The sequence below is a fragment of the Pipistrellus hanaki genome (assembly GCF_964339955.1).
Source record: "Pipistrellus hanaki genome assembly, chromosome: 2".
Classification (NCBI taxonomy): domain Eukaryota; kingdom Metazoa; phylum Chordata; class Mammalia; order Chiroptera; family Vespertilionidae; genus Pipistrellus; species Pipistrellus hanaki.
In genome coordinates, this window is record NC_140504.1 from 187,604,045 (window position 1) to 187,626,430 (window position 22,386).

Genomic DNA, 22,386 nt, shown 5'->3' on the forward strand with positions numbered 1-22,386 from the left:
AAGTCTGACCCACTGACTTCAGTATACCTTGAGCATTCATAATCAACAAAATATTTTATTCTTCTAAAGATTAACACTGTGGAAAAAAGCAAAGCTAACTTTTCTAAACAAATTAAAAAGAATGAAATGTATTAAAACCTTACTTACATAGCTTAAGAGAATAATTTAATTTCTAGTTATTACCTAAAATGAGATGAAGAAAAGTTCTGATAAAGAATCAGATCCACTTCTCCTCTCAAGATTTTAAGATACCCATATGGCAATGCTCCCATTCAATTTCTGATTAAAAACTGAAGTGGAAGAACTGGTTCTGACAAGACAAAAGATTTGGAAACTTGGGACAGTTTCTAAATATTTGAACTCACCTGGTGTAAGTGATTCACCACCAGGGTCCAATCTATTTCTAAATGATATAAGCTAGTAAACTGCATCACTACTTTTCTGGCTAAAGTACTTCCCTCACTCACCTGGAATTTTTTAAAAGTTATTTTAAAGAAAAAAAAACTTTATAAATTTTCATAACCACATACAATATATTGGCAAGTTCTGGCTGTTATCAACACATCTCCTAAATTTAACAAACAAACTTTAACTTTCCCCCTAAATATTAAGATAATTAGACTAACCCACTGAATTAAAGTGAACTAGAACATGATAGCATGAAAGACAGTTCCAAATCCTAAATCCGTATGTTAAGATATCTACTTTTTGTGGGGTGCCTGATATTTATGAAAAAAGATAACCAACCAACAACAAATAAATAGCTGCTTTTATGAAAAAGAAAACACCAAAATGAGACTTGGTTTAAGTTTTTCAGAAGACAAAGAAGTATCAACTTGGTATCAATGTAAATCAGTTATTTACTGGAGACACTGACAACCACAAAAAAGAGGGTGAAGCAGCACATTAGGTGTCTGCTGATAATACTTAGGAGCCCTTGAACCACCTCTTGGGCTTTGACATATCAAAAGGATTGTACCCATGTATCTCATTAGCAAGTCTCCAGCAAAGGCAGGGAAAAAAGGCAAGAAAGCAAAGAATACAGAAGAAAGAAGTAAACAGTCAAGAGAAGAGTAAGGACAGAAGAAGGGAAGAAAGATTTATGTAAGTCTTTTAGCAAGAGGCAGGAACAAACAGAGAGGTGTGAGGTACAGAGGTGACTACATTTGCCTCAGGAACATTAGTCCCAAAGATAATATATATAATCCAATAAAAACTGTCCAAGAAGTCATTCTAAGGAAGTTTAGGAAAACAATTCTAAGAAAATCTGATTTCTGAGATGAGCATGGAATCTAATTATCTTTTTCTAAATGCTCGCAGACTTTAGGGTGTCCTCCCAAAAATGTATAAACACACTTTGAATAATTATGAAGGCAGTGTTTATTAAAATACATTTCATTTTCAAAATTGAGCTATTAGCTATTAAAGTGTATATACATTTTTTTTTGGGGGGGGGGGAAGACACACCCTGTATATTCTTTTATTACATTTTATTAAATTACAAGTGTGGTGATTTATATACATCACAGAGGGAAATATTAAAACAAAGGTTTTAAAGGCTAAAAAAATAATAAAACTTCTCAAATGAAATATGCTTTAATCTAGGTACCTATGAAAATCATGCAAAAATATAGCATATGGGATCTGAAACAAGCATGTTGTTTTAATGTTTTTTATTGATTTTAGAGGGGAGGGGAAAGGGAGAGATAGAAACACCAAAGTGAGAGAATCAATCGGCTGCCTCCTGCACACCCCCTATCATAGATCATAGGGCAACCTGAGCATGTGCCCAATCACTGAACCATCACCACCAGACTTGTTTTGTTTTTAAAATAAATTGGTGAGGTGAATGGGCCTGGAGCTATTGAAGGTATCAAAAGTATTTTGGCTGAAACCGGTTTGACTCAGTAGTAGAGTCGGTCTGCAGACTGAAAGGTCCCAGGTTCGATCTGGTCAAGGGCATGTACATTGGTTGCGGGCACATCTCCAGTAGAGGGTGTGCAAGAGGCAGCTGGTCGATGTTTCTTTCTCATCGACGTTTCTGGCTCTCTATCCCTATCCCTTCCTCTCTGTAAAAAAATCAATAAAAATATATAAAAAGTATTTTGAAGAGAACATAGTAAAAATTTTAAGTCCAGAAGAGTTGAAATGCCATTAAGGACAGAAGATAGGAAAAATGAATTAAGTTTTCACTTCTGTTTGGTCTCTCCAAAATAGATAGATATCGCTGATTGGTCTGAGTGTCCTCAGTTGGACTCAAGACTAAGGAAATATCAGTGAGAATTCTTTTAAGCTCTGAATCTAATAATCTTTCCATGTCATAAGATTGTGTAAGTTTAAAATCTCTTCACAGCCTTTTCTTATACCATTCCTTCCACTGGAGGACTCAATAATTAACAAATACTATACTTAGTAGTTTTTTACATCTGGATATATTTTTTAATTTTTCACCAGGAAAAAACCCTTCTCAAACTAATCCACATCATGAAAGTTATCCATCCATAATAACCAGAATAATTTCTGAACCTTCTATCTCTAAAATCTGAGTCAGAGTTATCCCTGAGAGGTTTGGCTCTTTGGATGTGACTTTCTGTGTGTTTCCTCTGTTTATTTTCTCCAGCTTTCCAAATGCTTTATACTGACTGCCACTACTCTTCCACCCCCTTCTTTACTTTCCTCCTGTATACAGGCACACACAAAAAGGATATCAGTACCACTATGTATGCATGCATACGTGCATGCATAAGACACACATGGCCAATGTCTAGAATATAAACCAAAGCTAAAGACATAAATAACATCACACAGTAAGAACAAATCCATTTATTCTTATTTCTAAGATAAAACAAAATTGGTTGGTTACTACCACTCACCAGAAGGCTCTTCAGGCTCACTTTCATTTTCTTCCTCAGGTGGGGCTGGAGGGGGCGGTGGGGGAAGCTTCTTTTCCTTCTCTGCTTTGGCATTTCTCTCTTCTTCTGAGTAATACTCATCTTCTGAGAGGTTGGCCAAGCTTTCATCCATCTCTCTGTACTCTACCTATATGGAGATTATACCAGGGAAAGCTAAATACAGCGAACATCTAAAGTTAGGGACTCAATTTGGAAACACCAGTGAATGTGAATTGCTTTTTTAACTTTAAATTTTAAGGGAAATAAACAAACAACAAGGAACAAGCTAGCTCATAATGGGTAGCTAATTAAAAACAAAAATCTCTCATGAAACAATCTTGTGTCAATTCACATTTAGCCCAATATATATCTTTTACATCACAGCACTGACATTCAGATCAATGACTTGAGGCTCCCCAGAACTCTCAAAATAAAAAAAAAGTGTGTGCATGCGTGCGTGCATCACGTGAGTAGCTAGAGGAGGTTAAGAGTTTTACTGAAAACAGGGACTGAATCAGAAAATGGAAACAAAAATTAAGGATAAACTGGGTAGTTCTGACCCAATAAAACCTCCAGCCATATAAACTTTATCCTATTAACTAAGCTAAACGGTAGAAATAGATACTTCAGGACAATAAGGTAAAAAAAGCAACAAGGAGGGAAAATCGTCAGAAAATGTAATATATTCTAATATTGAGTAGTTTCTTTTATCCTTTTAGCCCTTCCTACCCCAAAGATTCAGCACTTTAATCACCCATCAATCCTATCCATTCAAACAATAATCACTTAACAAGTACAAACTATGGAACTGGGTAAGCGAAATAAGCCAATCAGAGTCAGAAAAAGATAAATATCACATGACTTCAGAGATTATACAACCATGTACTTAATTCAAGGACAAAAAGATGTCCCAATATGAGGATATGTGTCATGAACAAGTTTCAAATTTACATCTCTAGTCTCTTCCACACCCTGGATACAATGATTCATTCATTTTCCAATCACCTTAAACCTCCAGTTTTTATTTTTACTTTTTTATTTGCTTATTTATTTTAATCTTTCTTCTTTTTCATCCCACTAGGGTACAACTGCCAGATTAGTTTTCCAAATCCGTGATATAGTCAGATAGTTTAACAGATGAATGCCAACCTTTTAAACAAATACCGTATTTTCCGGCATATAAGACGACCCCCTAATTTTACAGTTAAAACATAGGCCTAAACCTATGTTTTAACTGTAAAATTAGGGGGTCGTCTTATACGCCTGGTCGTTTTATATGCCGGAAAATACGTATATAAACTCTCTAGCTCTAACTACTAGATATAGTCAAACTTACCTCTAATCATTTGCTAACACACTGGTCCACAAGTGCTTAATGCTACCTAAACTCCCTTAAAGCGACTCCCACCTTTTTCTATTAATCCAATGCCTAAAATCAAGGTCCACCACCTCTGCATGTTATTCCCTCACTATTCCAAACTTACAAACACATCTTCCCCTGCTCCGAATTCTCACAGCACCATGATCTGCACTTGCTAGTCTAGTCAATGGAATTTTCTATGATAATGACAATGTTCTGTATTTGTGCTTTCAATACAGGACTAGCTACATGTGGCTACTGAGAACTTACCACGCAGTTTAAATTAAAAATTCCGTTTCCTCAGCCATATCAGTCGCATGGTTAAGTGTTCAACAGTTAAATGTGGCTAGTGGCTTCCATACTAGTCAGCACAGATATAGTGTTTGGCTCTCTACAGTCTAGACACAACTCTGCAACCTGAACATTACTGATTCCTCCAATATATCTTGCTCCAAGAAAAACCTAATTTCCAATTAAATTCATTTGTCCATTGTTCCAAACGTTCAGTTATCCACTCTGGGCTCCCTTTTGCTTCTCAAATTCCTTTGTATTTTTTCCTAAGCATTTTTCACTTCCTTTTCCCCACCAGTAGTACTTTATTACTGGGCACAGTAATAAGCATTTTGTTTACATTATATCTAAACCCAATAACCTTACAAGGCAGGGTTTATTTTCATGGCATAAATGAGTCTTAAAGAAAATTTAACTCTGCTCTGGAGGGAAAGCTCAGCTGGTTAGTGCATCATCCCAATTAGGTCAAGATTACAGGATCAAATTTAGGTGAGGGAACATTCAAGAAGCAATCATAAACAAGTTTAACAACAAAACTGATGATTCTCTGTCCAAAATCAATTAAAAGAAAATTTAAGCCCATCCTTTTCCAGAATTCTTTTCTAAATTCTGTCCTTTTAAGGCCCCTTTCCTGAAGATGCTCGGTGTTCCTAAAATCCTAACCCCCTCTACCATTTTTAAACCTTAAATATGTTGCCATAATGTTAATGCATATACACTCAGAGATGAATTTATCTTATTCTAATGAAACTAGCTTCAGGGGCCCCCTGACTGAATGGACTGCTTCCAATATCCTGAACCTAATTTTGGGGTTCTCCAAACTAAAAATAAATAAATAAATAAATAAATAAATAAATAAATAAATAAATAAAAATCCCAAGCCAAAAAATACAGATATATCCCTTGAATACACCTCAAAATTTCTGAAGCAAATGCCTGTCCACACTGGACTCAGCTTGCTTTTTATTTCTATGGATACTCCACCCTTGAGATCTGTGTCCTCTGTCTCCCAAGACTGGCTAGGAATAGATGTTTCCTAGTTTCTTACTTCCTAGTTGCTCCCCCCAAAAAATACATAACCAATTTTTCTTTTCAGTTTCAAAATAAATCACAATGATAAGAGATGGTAATAAGAATTAAAATAAACACAGGTGAATTACAAAGAAATCTTACAGCATGCACTAAACTGATCTACAGATTCAATGTAACCACAATAAAAGATCTCAGCTATCTTATTTGCAAAAATTGATAAACTAATCCTAAAATTCATATGAAAGTACAAAGGACAAAATCTTTAAAAAGAACAAAGTTAAAGAACTCAGCCTTCTGATTTCAAAACTTACTGCAAAGCTACTATAATCAGGACAGTGTGGTAATGGCATAAGAACAATACTTCAAAGAATTAAAAATGGCAGCAGAGTAAATGGATGCTGCATGGACATACTTCCAGGAACAAACTGGAATAACAACTAACATACAGAAGAACTTCCCGAATAATCAACAGAAGACTCGCAGGAAACAACCCTGATACCTGAAGATCAAAAGTGGAGACCCCAGAGAGACTGTGGAGGACATCTTTCCCACACAGACATTTGCCTTGCCTGGGGGGAAGGCAGTAGACTGACCCTATTGGAAAACACCTTGCCCTGAGGTCACTTAAGAGACTAAAAATGGGGGCGGAGAGATGGAGAGTGTCAATTGGGGGAAAAGGAGACATATGTAAAACTTTAGACAAAAATAAATAAATGAGACTAAAAATAACAATTGGCCTCCAGGCAGAAGCAACTGCCCCATCCTGTTGGAAAAAAACCATCATACCTCAGGGCAATTGCCTGAGGGCAATTCAAGTAGAAACAGAATCAGTATATAGACAGAGGTGGTCTCTAGAACAGATGTCATCAACCTTTCGGACCTCACAGACCACCAGTAGTCCATGAACTACTGGTTGGAGACCATTGCTCTAAGAGGCTTTGGGTCTTTGCCTGATCTAATTAGCCAGAAACATCGTTTGACACAGTCCTGTACTAGCAATTGAGAGTCACAAAAAAATCTACCTAATGTGAGAATAAACAAATAATTTTTTCTGTTAGAAAGTGAGATAGGCAACCGCCATTTTGGTTCGAATGACTTAGCCACCATTTTTTACTCTAATGACTTGCAGCTCCCCTTGGGGGCACTATTTTGAAACAGCAAAGGTCACCCCTTCCTTTAAATTAGCCAATGGCACAAGACTGGGACCCTAAGCTCTTCCAATCATGAGTGAGGAACGAATCACATATGTCTGAAATAAAAGCCCAAGCAGACCACCTGCTCAGTATACGTGCTGCCAGACTCTGTGTTGGTACGTAGCATTTTGCAGAAATCAAGCTATTTGCCTTGGTGTATGACTCCTGAGTATGCTTTCTGTTCTACCAGGACCCCTGATTTAGGGGGCTCACCTTATTTCTAACACTAATACATAGTCACAAACCCAAACAGACAGCCAAAATGAGGAGACAAAGAAACAACCCCCAAATGAAAGAACAAGAGAATTCCCCAAAGAAGAGATAAATGAAGCAGAAGATTTATCTGAAACAGAGTTCAGAGTAATGATAAAGATACTCAACAGCATGAAAAAAGACACAGTAATTTAAAAAGAAGAACAGTTGGATATAAAGAATGACATAACACAAAGAAGACACTGGAAGGAATACAACACAGAAGTTAGGGGAAGTCAAGGATCAAGTCGGTGAATTAGAAGACAAGGTTGAAAAAAAATCATTCAGAGAATAAAAAAACAACAAAACAAAACCCAATTAAAAAACAGGACGACAACTTAAGGGAGCTGTGGGACAATGTGAAACATGACAATGTTAGAATAGCAGGTGTGCCAGAAGAGGCAGAAAGGGATAGAGAAAGTTTTTGAAGAAATAATGGCAGAAAACTTTCTTAACCTGGTAAAGGAAAAGGTCACACAAATTAAGGAGGCACAGAGAACCCTAAGCAAAAAGAACCCAAACAGGCCCACGCCCAGATACATCAGAATTAAAATGCCAAAAATTAAAGACAAAGAGAGAATCTTAAAGGCAGCAAGAGAAAACTACTACTTACAAAGGAGCTCCCATCCCATAAGACTGACACCCTTCTCATCAGAAATCCTAGAGGCCAGAAGGGAATGGCATGAAGAACCCAAGGTATTGCGGGCATATCCCCAGTAGGGGGTGTGCAAGAGGCAGCTGATCGATGACTCTCTCTCATCGATGTTTCTAACTATCTCTCTCCCTTCCTCTCTGTACAAAAATCAATAAAATATATTAAAAAAAAAAACAGAAGAAAAAAAAAACCAAGATAATAGAAAGCAAGGATCTGAACCCAAGATTAATATATCCACCAAGGCTATCATTCAAAATAGATGGTGAAATAAAGAGCTTTCCAGGTTAAAAAAAAAAAAAAAAAAAAAAAAAAAAGTTTATTACCACCAAACCAGCATTACTAGAAATGTTAAAGGGACTGCTGTGATAAGAAACAGAGAGAAAGAAACCTAGGCATACAGAATTAAAATGGCAATAAGTAAGTACCTATCAACAATAACCCTAAATGTAAAATGGATTAAATGCTCCAATCAAAAGGCATAGGGTAACTGAATGGATACAAAACCAAGACCTAACTAAATGCTGTCCACAAGAGACCCATCTCAGAACAAAAGACACATACAGGATGAATGCGAAGGGAGGGGAAAAATTTCCCATGCAAGTGGAAAAGAAAAAGAAGTAATTCTCATATCTAACAAAATAGACTTTAAAATGAAGGCTATCATAAGATACAAGAAAGGTCACTACATAGTACTAAAGGGATTGATCCAACAAGAGGATATAACCCTGGTAAACATATATGCACCCAATATAGGAGAACCTAAATATATAAACCAACTTCTAGAGGACTTTAATGGAGAGATCGACAATAATACAGTAATAGTAGGGGCGTTTTACACCCTACTGACTTCACCGGATAGATCTTCCAGACAAAAACTTAACAAGGAGCCGAAACCGGTTTGCTCAGTGGATAGGGCATTGACCTGCAGACTAGGGGGGTCCTGGGTTTGATTCCGGTCAAGGGCATGTGCCTTGGTTGTGGGCACATTCCCAGTGGGAGGTGTGTAGGAGGCAGCTGATCGATGTTTCTCTCTCATCGATGTTTCTAACTCTCTATCCCTCTCTCTTCCTCTCTGTAAAAAAAAAAAAAAAATCAATAAAATATATATTTTAAAAACTTAAGGAAACAGTGACTCTAAAGGACACACTAGATCAGATGGATTTAATTGACATTTATAGAACATTTCACCCCAACACAACAGAATATACATTCTTCTCAAATGCACATGGATCATTCACAAAAATAGATATGTTAGAACATAAAACATGTTGCTACAAGTTCAAGAAAATTGAAATTATGCCAAGCATCTTCTCAGATCACAGTGGAATAAAATTAGAAATCAACTACAGTAAAAATATCCCAAAACATTCAAACACATGGACTGAGTAGCATGTTATTAAATAATGCATGGATTACCAACAAGATCAATAAAGAAATAAAAAATTTCCTGGAAACAAATGAAAATGAACACACAACAACCCCAAATCTCTGGGACACAGTAAAAGCAGTCCTGAGAGAGAAGCTCATAGTACTACAAGCATATCTCAAAAAAACTAGAAAAATCAGCAATAAACTATTCAAGCCTACAACTTAAAATAGAATCTAGAAGAAAGAGAACAAGAAAAGCCCTGAGTAAGTAGAAGGGAACAATAAAGATTAGAGCAGAATAACATAGAGACTAAAAAAAAATAATAAAAAATGAATAAACAAAATTGATAAACTGTTAGTCAGATTCATCAAGAAATAGAGAGGACCCAAATAAATAAAATCAGAAACAAAAGTGGAGAGGTAACCACGAACACCACAGAAATACAAAAAAATTGTAGGAAAATACTATGAACAGCTATAAACCATAAAGATAGACAATGTGGATGAAATAGACAAATATCTAGAAAAATAAAATCTCCCAAAACTGAATCAGGAGGAATCAGAAAACCTGAGGAGCCAATAACAATTAATGAAATAGGAGAAGTAATTTAAAAAACAAACAAAAACACACACACACACAAAAAAAAACTGCCAGCAAACAAAAGGCCAGGTCCAGAAGGTTTCACAGTGGAGTTTACCGAACATTCAAAGAACTAACACCCATACTCCTCAAACAATTTCAGAAAATCCAAGAGGAAGGAACACTTTCAAACTCTTTTTATGAGGCCAGCATTATCCTAATTCCAAAATCAGATAAAGATACTACAAAGAAAAAGAATACAGGCCAATATCCCTGATGAACATAGATGCTAAAATCCTCAACAAAATATTAGCAAATTGCATTCAGCAATATATTAAACAGATCACACACTATGGCCAAGTGGGATTTATTCCAGGGATGCAGGGCTGGCACGATATTCGCAAATCAATAAATGTGATGTATCACAGAAATGAAATAAAAAATCACATGACCCTATCAATAGATACAGAAAAAGCATTTGACAAAGTCCAACACCCATTTTTTATTTTTGATAAAAACTCTCAGCAAAGTGGGAGGAAGTATATCTCAAAATGATAAAGGCCATATATGACAAACCTACAGCCAACATCATACCCAATGGGCAAAAACTAAAAGCATTTCCCCTAAGAACAGGAACAAGACAAGGATGTCCACCTTCACCACTCTTACTCAACACAGTACTGGAAGTCCTAGCCATAGGGATCAGACAAGAAGAAAAAATAAAAGGCATCAAAATTGAAAAGGATGAAGTAAAATTTTCATTATTTGCAAATGACATATTATACATAGAAAAGCCTAAAGACTCCATAAAAAAATTAGTAGGTTTAATAAATGACTCTGGCATTGTAGCAGGATACAAAATCAACGCCCAAAAATTGATGGATTTTTTCATTCACCAATAATGAATTCTCAGAAAGAGATACATGAAAACAAACAATCCCATTTAACACTGCAACAAAAAAATTAAGATACTTAGGAATAAACTTAACCAAGAAGGTAAAAGACCTGTACTTGGAATACTACAGGATGTTGAAAAAAAGAGAAGATATAAACAAGTGGAAAAATATACTGTGTTCATAGATTGGTAGAATCAACATCATTAAAATGCCCATACTACCCAAGGCAATCTACAGATTCAATGCAATCCCTATTAAAATACCAACAACATATTTCACAGAGCTAGAACAAATACTACAAATGGAATAAAAAAAGACCCTGAATAACTGGTAGAAATTTTGAGAAAGAACAAAGTTAGAGGAATCGCAATACTAGATTTCAAACTATACTACAAAGCCATTGTAATCAAAACAGCCTGGTACTGGCACAAGAACAGGCATATAGATCAATGGAACAAAACAGAGAGCCCAGAAATGGACCCAAGCCATTACGCTCAATTAATATTTCACAAAGGAGGCGAGAGCATAGAATGGAGTCACGAGAGTCTCTTCAATAAATGGTGTAGGAAAATTAGACAGATACATGCAAAAAAAAAAAAAAATGAAATTAGACCACCAACTTAACACCATACATAAGAATAAACTCAAAATGGATAAAGAACTTAAATGTGTCCTAACTGGTTTGGCTCAGTGGATGGAGCGTCGGCCTGTGAAATCAAGGGTCCCAGGTTCAATTGTGGTCCAGGGCATGTACCTTGGTTGCGGACACATACTCAATAGGGAGTGTGCAGGAGGCAGCTGACTGATGTTTCTAACTATCTATACCTCTCCCTTCCTCTCTGTAAAAAATTAATATATATTTTTTAAAAAGAACTTAAATGTAAGAGGTGAAACCATAAAAATCCTGTAAGGACCATAGGCAGCAAAATCTCAGACATCTCTCATAGCAATATGTTTATAGATACCTCTCCTAAGGCAAAGGAAACTAAGGAGAAAATAAACAAATGGAATTACATCAAAATAGAAAGCTTCCGCACAGCAAAAGAAACAATCAACAAAACTAAAAGAGAGCCCACTGTATGGAAGAACATACCTAGCAATGATACATCTGATAAAGGGTTAATATCCGAAATATATAAAGGACTCAGACAACTTAACAAAAGGAAGATAAGCAATCTAATTAAAAAATGGACCTAAAGAGACACTTCTCCAAAGAGATATACAGATGGCTAAGAGAAATATGAAAAAATGCTCAAAGTCACTGATCATCTGAGAGATGCAAATCCCCAAAATGACAATGAGTACCATCTCACACCAGTCAGAATGGCTGCCATCAACAAATGACAAGTACTGGCAAGAACATGGAAAAAAGGGAACCCTAGTACAGTGCTGGTGGGAATGTAGACTGGTGCAACCATTATGGAAAGCAGTATGGAGTTTCCCCAAAAAATTAAATATGAAACTGCAATTTGAACCACTGATCCCACTTCTAAGAATATATCCTAAGAAACCCAAAGCACCATAAAGAATGTACCGTATGCACCCCTCTGTTCACAGCAGTACAATTTACGATAGCTAAGATCTGGAAACAACCCAAATGCCCATCAGTAAGTAAGTGGATAAAAAAAGCTGTGGTACATTTCTAACATGGAATACAATGCAGCAGTAAAAAAAAGAATCTCTTAGCATTTGAAACAGCATTGAGGGATCTGGAGAGTATCATGTTAAATGAAATCAGTCAGAGAAAGATAAGTATCACATGATCTCACTCATATGTGGAATCTAATGAACAAAATAAACAGATGAACAGAGTGGATCCAGAGACATGGAAGCCGGGAACAGAGTGCAGAATCTCAGAAAGGTGGAGGATAGGGTGTGGGTGGGAAATAATCAACCAATGTATGCATATATGTATAACCCATGGACACAGACAATAGAGTGCTGAAGGCCTGGGGCAGGGTGGGGGTGTGGCCAGAGGGATTAATGGGGGGGGGGGGGGCCGCGGGGGAAGGGTACATGTGTACTTTCAACAATAATTATTAGAACAAAACAAACAAACAAAACAATACTTTATAGATCAGTAGGAGAGAACTGAGAGTTCAGAAACAAACCCTTACATTTATGGTCAATCAATGCCAACTATTCAAAGTGGGAGAGACTAGTCTTCAACAAATTGTGCTGGATATCCACATGCAAAAGAATGAAATTGAACCCATAACTCAGACCATATTTAAAAAAATTCTTTCCAAAATGATCATAGACCTAAATGCAAGAGTTAAAACTATAAAACTCTTAGAAGAAAACACGGGAGTAAATCATGATATTGGATTAGTCAAGTAGTAATACCTGGCTTCCTATCCCTATCGACTAGCCTCCTTGGGGTTTCTTCAGCCTAGGAACCAAACTTGCTTTATAGCCAGGTACAAACATTTTATAGTTTAACCAAATGTTTGTGAAGCATTTTCCCATGTCTCATCTCATTTGATCCTCACAGAAGTCCTGGAGTAAGTAGATAGACTTGGTAGAATCCTCTTTTCTTTTCATTAGCAAGATGCAAATAGTGGTATTAAAATATTTCTTCTAATTTCCTTGCAATGTGCACAAATCTGTGCACTGGGACACTAGTGTGTATATAACAGAATTATCCTTAATAGTAAAAAAAGTGGAAACAACCCAAGTATCCATCAAATGACGAATAAATAAAATGTGGGATATTATATTATTTGGCCACAGAGTTATGAAGTACTGAATGGAAATACTACAACATGGATAAGCCTTTGAAAACATGCTAAAACCAGACATAAAAGGACACATATTATATGCTTTTGTTTATATGACATATCCAGAATAGACAAGTCCACAGAGACAGAAAGTAGATTAGTGGTTATCAGGAGCTGGGGAAGGGGGAAATGGGGATTTACTGCTAATGGTACAGGTGTCTTTTGGGGGTGATGAAAATGTCCTAAAATTAACTCTGGTGCTGGTTGCACAACTTTGATTATGCTAAAAAAAAAAAAAAAAACACACACACACACACACAAAAAAAAACACACACAAAAAACAAAAAACAACAACAATGAGTTGTACACTTAAAAATGGTAAATTTTATGGTATGTGAATTTTCAAAAAAAAACAAAAAAAACCAAACAGCCAGGACCGGTTTGGCTCAACGGATAGAGCGTCGGCTTGGGGACTGAAAGGTCCCGGGTTCGATTCCGGTCAAGGGCATGTGCCTTGGTTGTGGGCATATCCCCAGTAGGGGGTGTGCAAGAGGCAGCTGATCGATGACTCTCTCTCATCGATGTTTCTAACTCTCTATCTCTCTCCCTTCCTCTCTGTATAAAATCAATAAAATATATTTTTAAAAAAATAAAAAAAATAAAAAATAAACAAAAACAAAAACAAAAAAAAACACCCAAAAAACCCAAAAAACAAAATAAACACATTAAAAAAACAACAAAAAACCAAAAACCCCATCTTATCACATGGGTTTCTAGCCATACTTTTCATTGAAATAGTAAAATTAAAACCCTATTAGGCTTCCATCCTCTATTTCATTTCTGAGTTAAGAGTCGACAACCTGTGCTCTTTCTTATTTTTCATTAAAATATATTTTATTGATTTCAGAGAGGAAAAGAGGAGAGATAGAAACATAAATAATGAGGAAGAATCATGGATCAGTTGCCTCCTACATTCCCCATGACTGGGAATGAAACTGCGACCTCCTGGTTCATAGGTGGACACTCAACCACTGAGGCACACCAGCAGGGCCCTCTGTTTTTCTAACCCATGCTTTGGTAAAAGCCCCTGAAAATACTTCCCTCCTTTTACTTCGCACAAGGTATTCCTGGAGAGAAATCTCTGAAGTGGGCAACAGAATGTGATAGCTCCTCTTAGGAGGCTCCTCATATTTAGCTATCAGAAGGTAGAAGGAGAGTCTCCCAGCTCAAAGAAAGAAAGAAACAAAAAACAAAAAACCAACCCTCCAGATATCTTGATTTCATACTTCCAGCCCCCAGAACTGAGAGACAATGTTACGTGAGACACACACACACACACAGAAGTTCCTCATACACAATGACTTGGTATAATTATATACAGAAGGAAAACTTGTATGCACAAATCATATGAATTGTATGGTTTTAAATATTTACTTAAAAATTATATGTACATATATCTCTAGTTTTTCAACTGAACCATGAAATCTCCAATAAAGGCCCCAGTTTAAAAAGTCTGTGCACTTGGAGTGGTGAACACACAATACAATATACAGATGATGGATTACGGAACTGTCCACCTGAAACCTGTAAGTTATTAACCAATGTCATCCCAATAAATTCAATAAAAATTAAAAACAAATAGACACCGCCTGCGCTCTGGTACTGCCCCAGTGCCCTATCCGCTGTAGCTATCCCATGTGGTCTTTTGTTTCAGAGGCTGATGATACCTTATCAGCACACACCAAAGTGCAGGGCTTACATTCCAGTTCCACCACTTAGCCGTGTGGCTTTGGGCAGGTTGCTTCAACTGTGTGCCTCACGTTTACTCATCCCTAAGATGAAGCTGGTCAAACCTGCCCCTTGGTGTTTCAGCAGAAACAAAACATTTGATGACGCTCTGAACATGGCTTCTGGCACCCGGAGACGCGAGGCTGCTATTGTCTGTGTATATACTATAGTCTATGGCAAATCCTTCCCTTCCCATACTTTTGAACCTAGACTGACATTAGCCCTCTTAATCAGCTTCATCTTTACAAATAAGTTTTTAAAATTCTACGCCAAAAGATCACTGAGGGAATCAAAAGAACACGAGGAAAACTATCACACATCAAGGGCTGGAGAAAAAGATGCTCCTTTCTTTTCGGTCTCTCTGGCACTTCATTAGCATCACCCCACAGCCCAGGGCTCCCGGCTGAGACTCCCTGAACACCGCGGGGCGGCCCCAGGCACACCCGGGGACCCACGGGCGATGTGTGTCCCCAACAAGGCCAACCACAACTCCGCGTCGGGGAGCCATTTTTGCCACTCAGGAAAATGAAAAGGTGCACGAATGAACGAGCGAATTAGCCCTCCCAGCAACCCCCGTTTCCCAGGAGGGCCGGGTCCCCGCACAAAGACCGCATTTATTATTATTAAAAAATAATAAAAGTAAAAACTATGGGTACATATATTTTTTATGTACCTATCCAGCTCCCCGGGGAGGTGCGGTGGAACTGGACGGACCGGGGAGAGCCGGTGGGCGTGGGGCAAGAGGGCTGACGGGGGCAGGACACCCTCGGGAAAGCGAGGCGCTGGGACGGGTGGCCTGAGGGAGGGGGTCGGGCCTCACCTTCGCCCGCTTGCGCCGGCTGGTCCGTCGTCCCTCCGGGGTCTCGGCGATTCCCGTCTCCATGGGGGTGGCAGACCCAGGCACGACGGTAGGCCCGGCTGGAGGCCCGGCGGACGCCGGCGGTTCGGCGAGGCCCCCGGGGGGCGAGGCCCGCGGAGGCTCCTTCTTGCGGGGGGTGCGCTCTCCCGCCACCCCCGGCCCGGGCTCCACGGGGCCCGACGGGCCCGCGGGCGGCGCGGCCACCTCGGAGCCATTCTCCGAGCCTGCCGCTACCCCTGCGCCCGCCTCCGAGCCCGCCGCGGCCGCCGCGGCCGCCGCAGCCGCCGCCTTCTTCCCGGACAGCATCTCCGGCCGCCTGGGTGCTGACGGCTGAGGGCCGCTCAACCCGCGGGTCCGAGGGTACGTGGGTCCGGGCCGCACCGCCTCGCTCGGATGCTCCCGGTGCGCGCGCCGCCTACCGCCGCCGCCGCCGTGTACGCAGGCGCGGAGCGCGCTCCCGTCGCGTCCGGACAAAAAGCAGGAGACACCCACGGCCCCGCCCCCCGCTGCCATAGAGTCGCGTCCTCGCGGCTAGAGCGGCACCGTGGCAAAGAGCGCGGTGCTTTCCTAGAGCGTCCCCGTGGTCTTTGGAGTTGGCCCCGAGACACCGTCCTGGTCGTAGGGCTTCTGAGCCAGACTACACCTCTGAGGGCGACCATTTCACCCAGGGATTTGGATGCACTTATAAATTCATTCATTTTCATTCATTCACTCATTCACTCACCTATTCGTCGATTCAACCAATATAGGTGACAAGAGCTTAATTATGTAATTCTTGCTTTCCAAGAGCGTATGGTCTAGGGATGGGAATCTCACTTATTTATAATTGTCCTTGGTTGTACTGGGGAAATCTTGGAGAGCAAACAAGTTCCGTGGTAATAAAATGGACAGTGATTAATAAACCCAGTTTTGAGCACAACAGGATTGTTCTAGCATCCAAAGCTTTGTTCATGCCCTTGCTCCCTCACACCTCCATTCCCTTTGTCCACTCACTCCCCCCATACACCTGTTTCTACAAATAGTGAACACATGTCAAATATTTGTTTGCTTGTTTGTTTATTGTTTCTACAAATAGTGAACACATGTCAAATATTTGTTTGTTTGTTTATTGAGAAAACAGCAGGACGATATAGCTGGTTCAAAGGAGAATATGAAAAATTGATATATATAGTCATTGGTGAGTGGAAAACAGAATGCTAGGAAAGGGTTGCAGACAGATTGACTAGAACACATGTGTCAAACACAAGGCCCGCGGGCCAAATCCAGCCCGCCAGGCCTTGCAATGTGGCCCGCACCGCGCTGTCATCATTGCACTCTGCTGTCAGTTTATGACATTGTCAGTTTATGACTGTTCAGTAAACCATTCGGCCCGCGATTTAGGCTGGATTTTAGATTTTGGCCCCTTCTCTGATTGAGTTCGACACCCCTAGACTAGAACGACAGATTGACCAGTTGCTATGATATGCACTGACCACCAGGGGGCAGATGCTCAACGCAGGAGCTACCCCCTGGTGGTCAGTGTGCTCCCACAGCCAGCCTCTTCCCCAACTCCCTACACGAATTCGTGCACAAGGCCTCTAGTTTTTAAATAAGAAAAAGCAGTTGATGTCTTACAATGCCATAAAACTAAACTCTAAACTTTGGGGCTTATCTTTTCTCTCAGACAGAACTCATTTGCATTTACCCACCCCCAAAAAACAACAACAAAAAAAAAACACACCACATTTTCTGCTTAACTATTTTTATTTTTATTTTTTTACCAGAAATACAGGCATACCTTGGAGACCTTGTGGTTTGGGTTCCAAACCACCATAATAAAGCAAGTATTACAATAAAGGCAGTCACAATCTTTTTGCTGGTGGAGGGTCCTATCTTCAATTTATAAAAAGCAAAACACCTGTGAAGCACAATAAAGCAAAACACAATAAGGCACAGTAGGCCTGTAACTAATTAGTTTCATTTTCTTAAATTGTGGTAAAATATATATAACATAAAACTTACCATCTTAAGCATCTTTAAACACACAGTTCACTAGTGTTAAGTACATTCACATGATTGTACAATCTCCAGAACTCTTTTCATCTTGAAAAACTCTGTACCCATTAAACAATAACTCCCCAACACTCCCTGCACCCCACCCCCAGCCCCTGCCAACCACCATTCTACTTTCTGTATCTATAAATTGGACCACTCTAAATAGCTCATGTAACTGGAATCAAACAGCTTTTGTCTTTTTGTGACTGGCTTACTTCATTTAGCACAATCCCCTCAAAGTTCATCCATGTTGTAGCAAGTTCCAAAATTTTCTTCATCTTTAAGACTGAATAATATTCTAATGTCTGTATATACAATATTTTGCTTATCCACTTATCTGTTGGTGGACTATCTGCTGCTTCCACTTTTGGGCTATAGTGAATAATGCTGCTATGGACATGGGTGTGCAAATGTCTCTTCAAGACCCTGCTTTCAGTTCTTTGGGATATATATTCCCAAGTGGGATTGCTAGAGCAACTTACCCATTTTTTAAAAGTTCACACCTGGCCCTGGATGGTGTGGCTTGGTTGGTTGAGCATTGTCCCACGCACCCAAGGGTTTCTGGTTCCATTCTGGGTCAGGGCACATGCCCAGGCTTTGGGCTTTATCCCTTGTGGAAGGGCGGGGCATGTAGGAGGCTGCCGATCTGGGTGTTTCTCACATTCTCTCCACCCCCACCCCCTTTCCTCTCTCTCTAAAATTAATAAAACGTATTTTAAAAATCAATCAATAAAAGTTGACATCTGGCTTTACAGAGTGGGGACCCTAATCAATATTAAATAGTAAGTCAAAGTTATCCTCCCTGAAAGCATCAGGTGACCAACAGATGGGCCAGTGAGATAATATTCTAGTATTACTGTGAACAAACTTGCAGTAAACTTTTAGCCTTATTTCCAAATTCTGGATAATTTTTATTTGCAGTCTATCTCACCATGAGGGTATTTTATTCTCAGTGGCTAGGCCCTTAAGTACTGTTGATTGAATGAAATATCACTAAGGCCTACATCACCTGGCTGTTATGAGGACATTATGAGATGTTGCTTGCAAACTGCCTGTCAAAGGCTGGCACATAGTGGCTGCTTAAGACATAGAAGTACTTAATATTATTGTTATGCAACAACTGGGGGCTGGGGGCTGGTCATGACTCAGAGGGGGGGGGGGGGCGCAGCCATGACTCCTGGTATGGAGGCAACTGTCCTAGAGGGGGGACTGATGGTGGGTCTTGGGGCCTGGGTGCCACCAAAGCTAGAATGCTGGGAGATCTAATGTCTTTTTTTAGGACTCTCCACGAGATACTTGATTCCTCAGGCACCATAGGGGCATTGGTGGCTTGGATGATCAGCTATAAGCCAGCCTTGTTTGGGTTCCTATTCCTTCTGCTATTGCTTAGCAACTGGCTGGTCAAGTATGAATTCAAGTTCCCCCCCACAGAGCCCCAACAGGTGAGCAAGAGGAGCCTTACCTTCAGTTGAGAGTGATGGGATATTTACAGGTAGATTGGGGTTTGGGGGACAGGGAAGATGTCGGGATCATGGGGCAAGACTGAGGCACCCACACCTCTAAGTCTCTGCTCTGCAGCACATCCTTCACAAATCTTCAGGTGCCTCAGCTATGAATTGGGACCACACTAGACTGCCACTTCCTGTTTGACATCAATATGCTTTGGTAACAGCAACACTAGCTTTATTTCTTTAAAAATATATTTTATTGATTTTTTACAGAGAAGAAGAGAGAGGGATAGAGAGTTAGAAACATCGATGAGAGAGAAACATCGATCAGCAGCCTACTGCACACCCGCAACCAAGGTACATGCCCTTGACCGGAATCGAACCTGGGACCTTTCAGTGCACAGGTCGACACTCTATCCACTGAGCCAAACTGGTATTGGCAACACTTGCTTTAATGGAAAACATGAAAATGGGTGAACTAGAGACACATGTATAACATAGATACATCTCAAAAATATAATAACGAAGGTAGGAGAGATGTACATATGTTATGACATATTTTATATAAAGTTTAAAAATATGCCAAACAATAACCAATCTTGTTTATGAATGCACTTTTTTTTAAATGTAATTCTTTATTGTTCAAAGTTCAAAGTATTACATAAGTCTCCCTTTCCCCCCATTAACCTCTCCCCAGCTGCTCCCACCCCCCAGCACATGCCCTCACCCCCCTACTGTCTGTGTCGATTGATTAAGCTTATATGCATACATGCAAGTCCCTTGGTTGATCTTTTACCCCTCCCCCCAAAAGCACATGTTTAGTGAAAGTACATTAAGGCAGGATTCTTCAACTTCCACATGATTGACATTTAGGGCGGGATAACTCTTCATTGTGAGGGACTGCTCTGTGCATTAGATGTTTAGCAGCATCCCTGGCCTCTACCCATAAGATGCCAATAGCGCCCATCACCTCTTTTGTGACAACCTAAAAATGTCTCCAGACATTGCCCAAGGTCCGTTGGGAGGACACAGTAGCCTCTGGCTGAGAGCTACCGGAATGAAGAAACGCATGGAAAAAGTAAACGCCGGATTCAGGATTGCAATTGAGATGAGGTTCAGGCAGGGAGGGAGACACTCTAGGAGAGGGAGCCGCAATGGCATCTGTGATGTTTTATTTCTCACGCTAGTATGGAGACATGGGTATTGGTTGTAATATTTACTTTTTGTGTGTGTCTGAAAGATTTAATTTTTAAAGGGGTGGAAAGACCAGGAGTTTATAGTTGAATCCAAAAAGAAAAGCTAAAGCATTATTACTCTGGGTGAGGGGCAGGTGAGAGAAGAGCATGTCCCGAGACACAGAGACTGGCCAGCAGAGACTGGGCAGCAGGGCTGGGGAACGCACAGCCCTGGAGACAGACAGATACATTTGGGTTAAAGCTTTTATGTTCTTCTATGAACCAAAGGAAACTGTGGGTCCTGGGAGTGTGGGGTCTCTCCCACAAGCTGGATGATGCTGAGCCCCGATTCTCGGCGGGCTGTGAGAATCCATTCAGGTGACAGTTGTAAGTCATCCGGCACGGGAAGGGGGACTATTGTTATTAACCAATCTCTCCTCTTTTCCTGCTGGTGGGAGCTTAGGAAAACACAGAGAAACGAAAGACCCCTGAAGCCGAATCCAACGGCAACGGCAACGGCAACGGCAACGGCAACGGCAACGGCAATGGCAACGGCAACGCCATGAGCAGGAGAGAAGTCGAGAGACTGCACGCCTGCTTTGCCCTCCAGGACAAGATCCTTGAACGGCTTATGTTCAGTGAAATGAAGCTGAAGGTCTTAGAAAACCAGATGTTCATCGTTTGGAATAAAATGAATCACCACAAGAGGTCGAGCCGTCAGCAGATGTTTGCCGCGAGGAAGCACAGATCGAGGAGACCGGACTCCGCCTTCTCTGGCTACTCGGAGTGCACGTCCAACTCCCCCTGAGGTCGGAGACTGGGGTGGGCTGGCTTCTTCTGATGTTACCTTTACTCAGTAAAACCCCATCGGAGACTATTGGACTTGCTTAGTGAATCTCACAGGAGAGGATGGTTGGAGGCTGAGAGATCTCCTCTGGAAAAGACATCTACTCAGCAGGCCAGCCAGGTAGCATCCCATGACACAGCCTGACAGCTGTAGAGCCAGCCCTTCCTCCCCTTCAGTTGGACCACTGGGACCCTGGTTCAGGGCGCCATTTACCTGTTCACCTTGAGTCTCCCACAGCTCTCCCCAGTGCCTGTCCCACCCTCCAATCTCCCCCTCACTCTGCACCCAGAGGCCAGAGCAAGCCCTGCCAGGCCAGGCTCTGAGTGTGCCCATTGCCTATTCTCAAGCCAACGTCTCCCCGTGGTTGACAGAATAAAACCCACACTCCTTACTCGTTGTTCAGAAGCTCCGTGATCTTCCCATTTCTCACCCCCACAAGCTTTATGCTCTACCCCAGAGTAGGCATTAGGGTACCACCTCTGTGATTTTTGCCATAGTCATGAGACACCTGAATTGACATGAGACATGAGACAACTCAACATTGTCCCTTTCAATGGACTATTTTTCCTTAAATAAATGTATCTGTAAAGGAACATAATAATAATAATAAAGGTAAATAATTTATTTGTAAGTTAAAAACAGCATCATTTGCCCGAAATAGACCTTAACTGTCAAAATAAAGACCATGGAAACTAAATGATGTTATTAAGTTCTAACCAGAGCTGGGTTGCCTTCTGATGGATCTGAACCTGTGAATTTCGGGTTAAAAAAAAAAGGAGATTTAGCAAGTGTTAGTGCTTAAAAGGCATGCTAGCACCAAGCTGAGACTCTTCCCATAGGAGACTGGAAAGGGCAGCGCCACCTCACTGTGGCTTCGTACCTCGTTGGTGTCCTACTTAAAATCACCTCTCCCACAATCCTGTAAACTCTAACCAAACCAAATGACTGGCAGTCCCCCAGCTGCATTTACCTCTGGACCTCGGGGCTCAGTCCTCAG

The 22,386-nt window shown here is 40.4% G+C and overlaps 2 protein-coding genes across 3 annotated transcripts in view; one reads left to right on the forward strand and one right to left on the reverse strand.

The window, feature by feature from the left end:
* Positions 1-16,335, reverse strand: part of KDM1A (lysine demethylase 1A) — a 62,198-nt gene extending 45,863 nt beyond the window's left edge. For both annotated transcript variants that reach the window (XM_084874919.1, XM_084874918.1), the window contains exons 1-2: positions 15,847-16,335; positions 2,874-3,039 (exon numbers count right to left, since the gene is read on the reverse strand). In XM_084874919.1, the coding sequence (XP_084731045.1) occupies positions 2,874-3,039; positions 15,847-16,191 (511 nt within the window). In that variant the 5' untranslated portion in view covers positions 16,192-16,335. The remainder of the gene's footprint in view (positions 1-2,873; positions 3,040-15,846) is intronic.
* A 2,834-nt stretch (positions 16,336-19,169) lies between these two features.
* Positions 19,170-21,350, forward strand: TEX46 (testis expressed 46; the record flags this gene model as incomplete). Its single annotated transcript, XM_084871317.1, has 2 exons — positions 19,170-19,361; positions 21,153-21,350. 2 exons carry the CDS (start codon positions 19,170-19,172, stop codon positions 21,348-21,350), a joined length of 390 nt encoding a protein of 129 aa, XP_084727443.1.
* Positions 21,351-22,386: the final 1,036 nt, after the last annotated feature.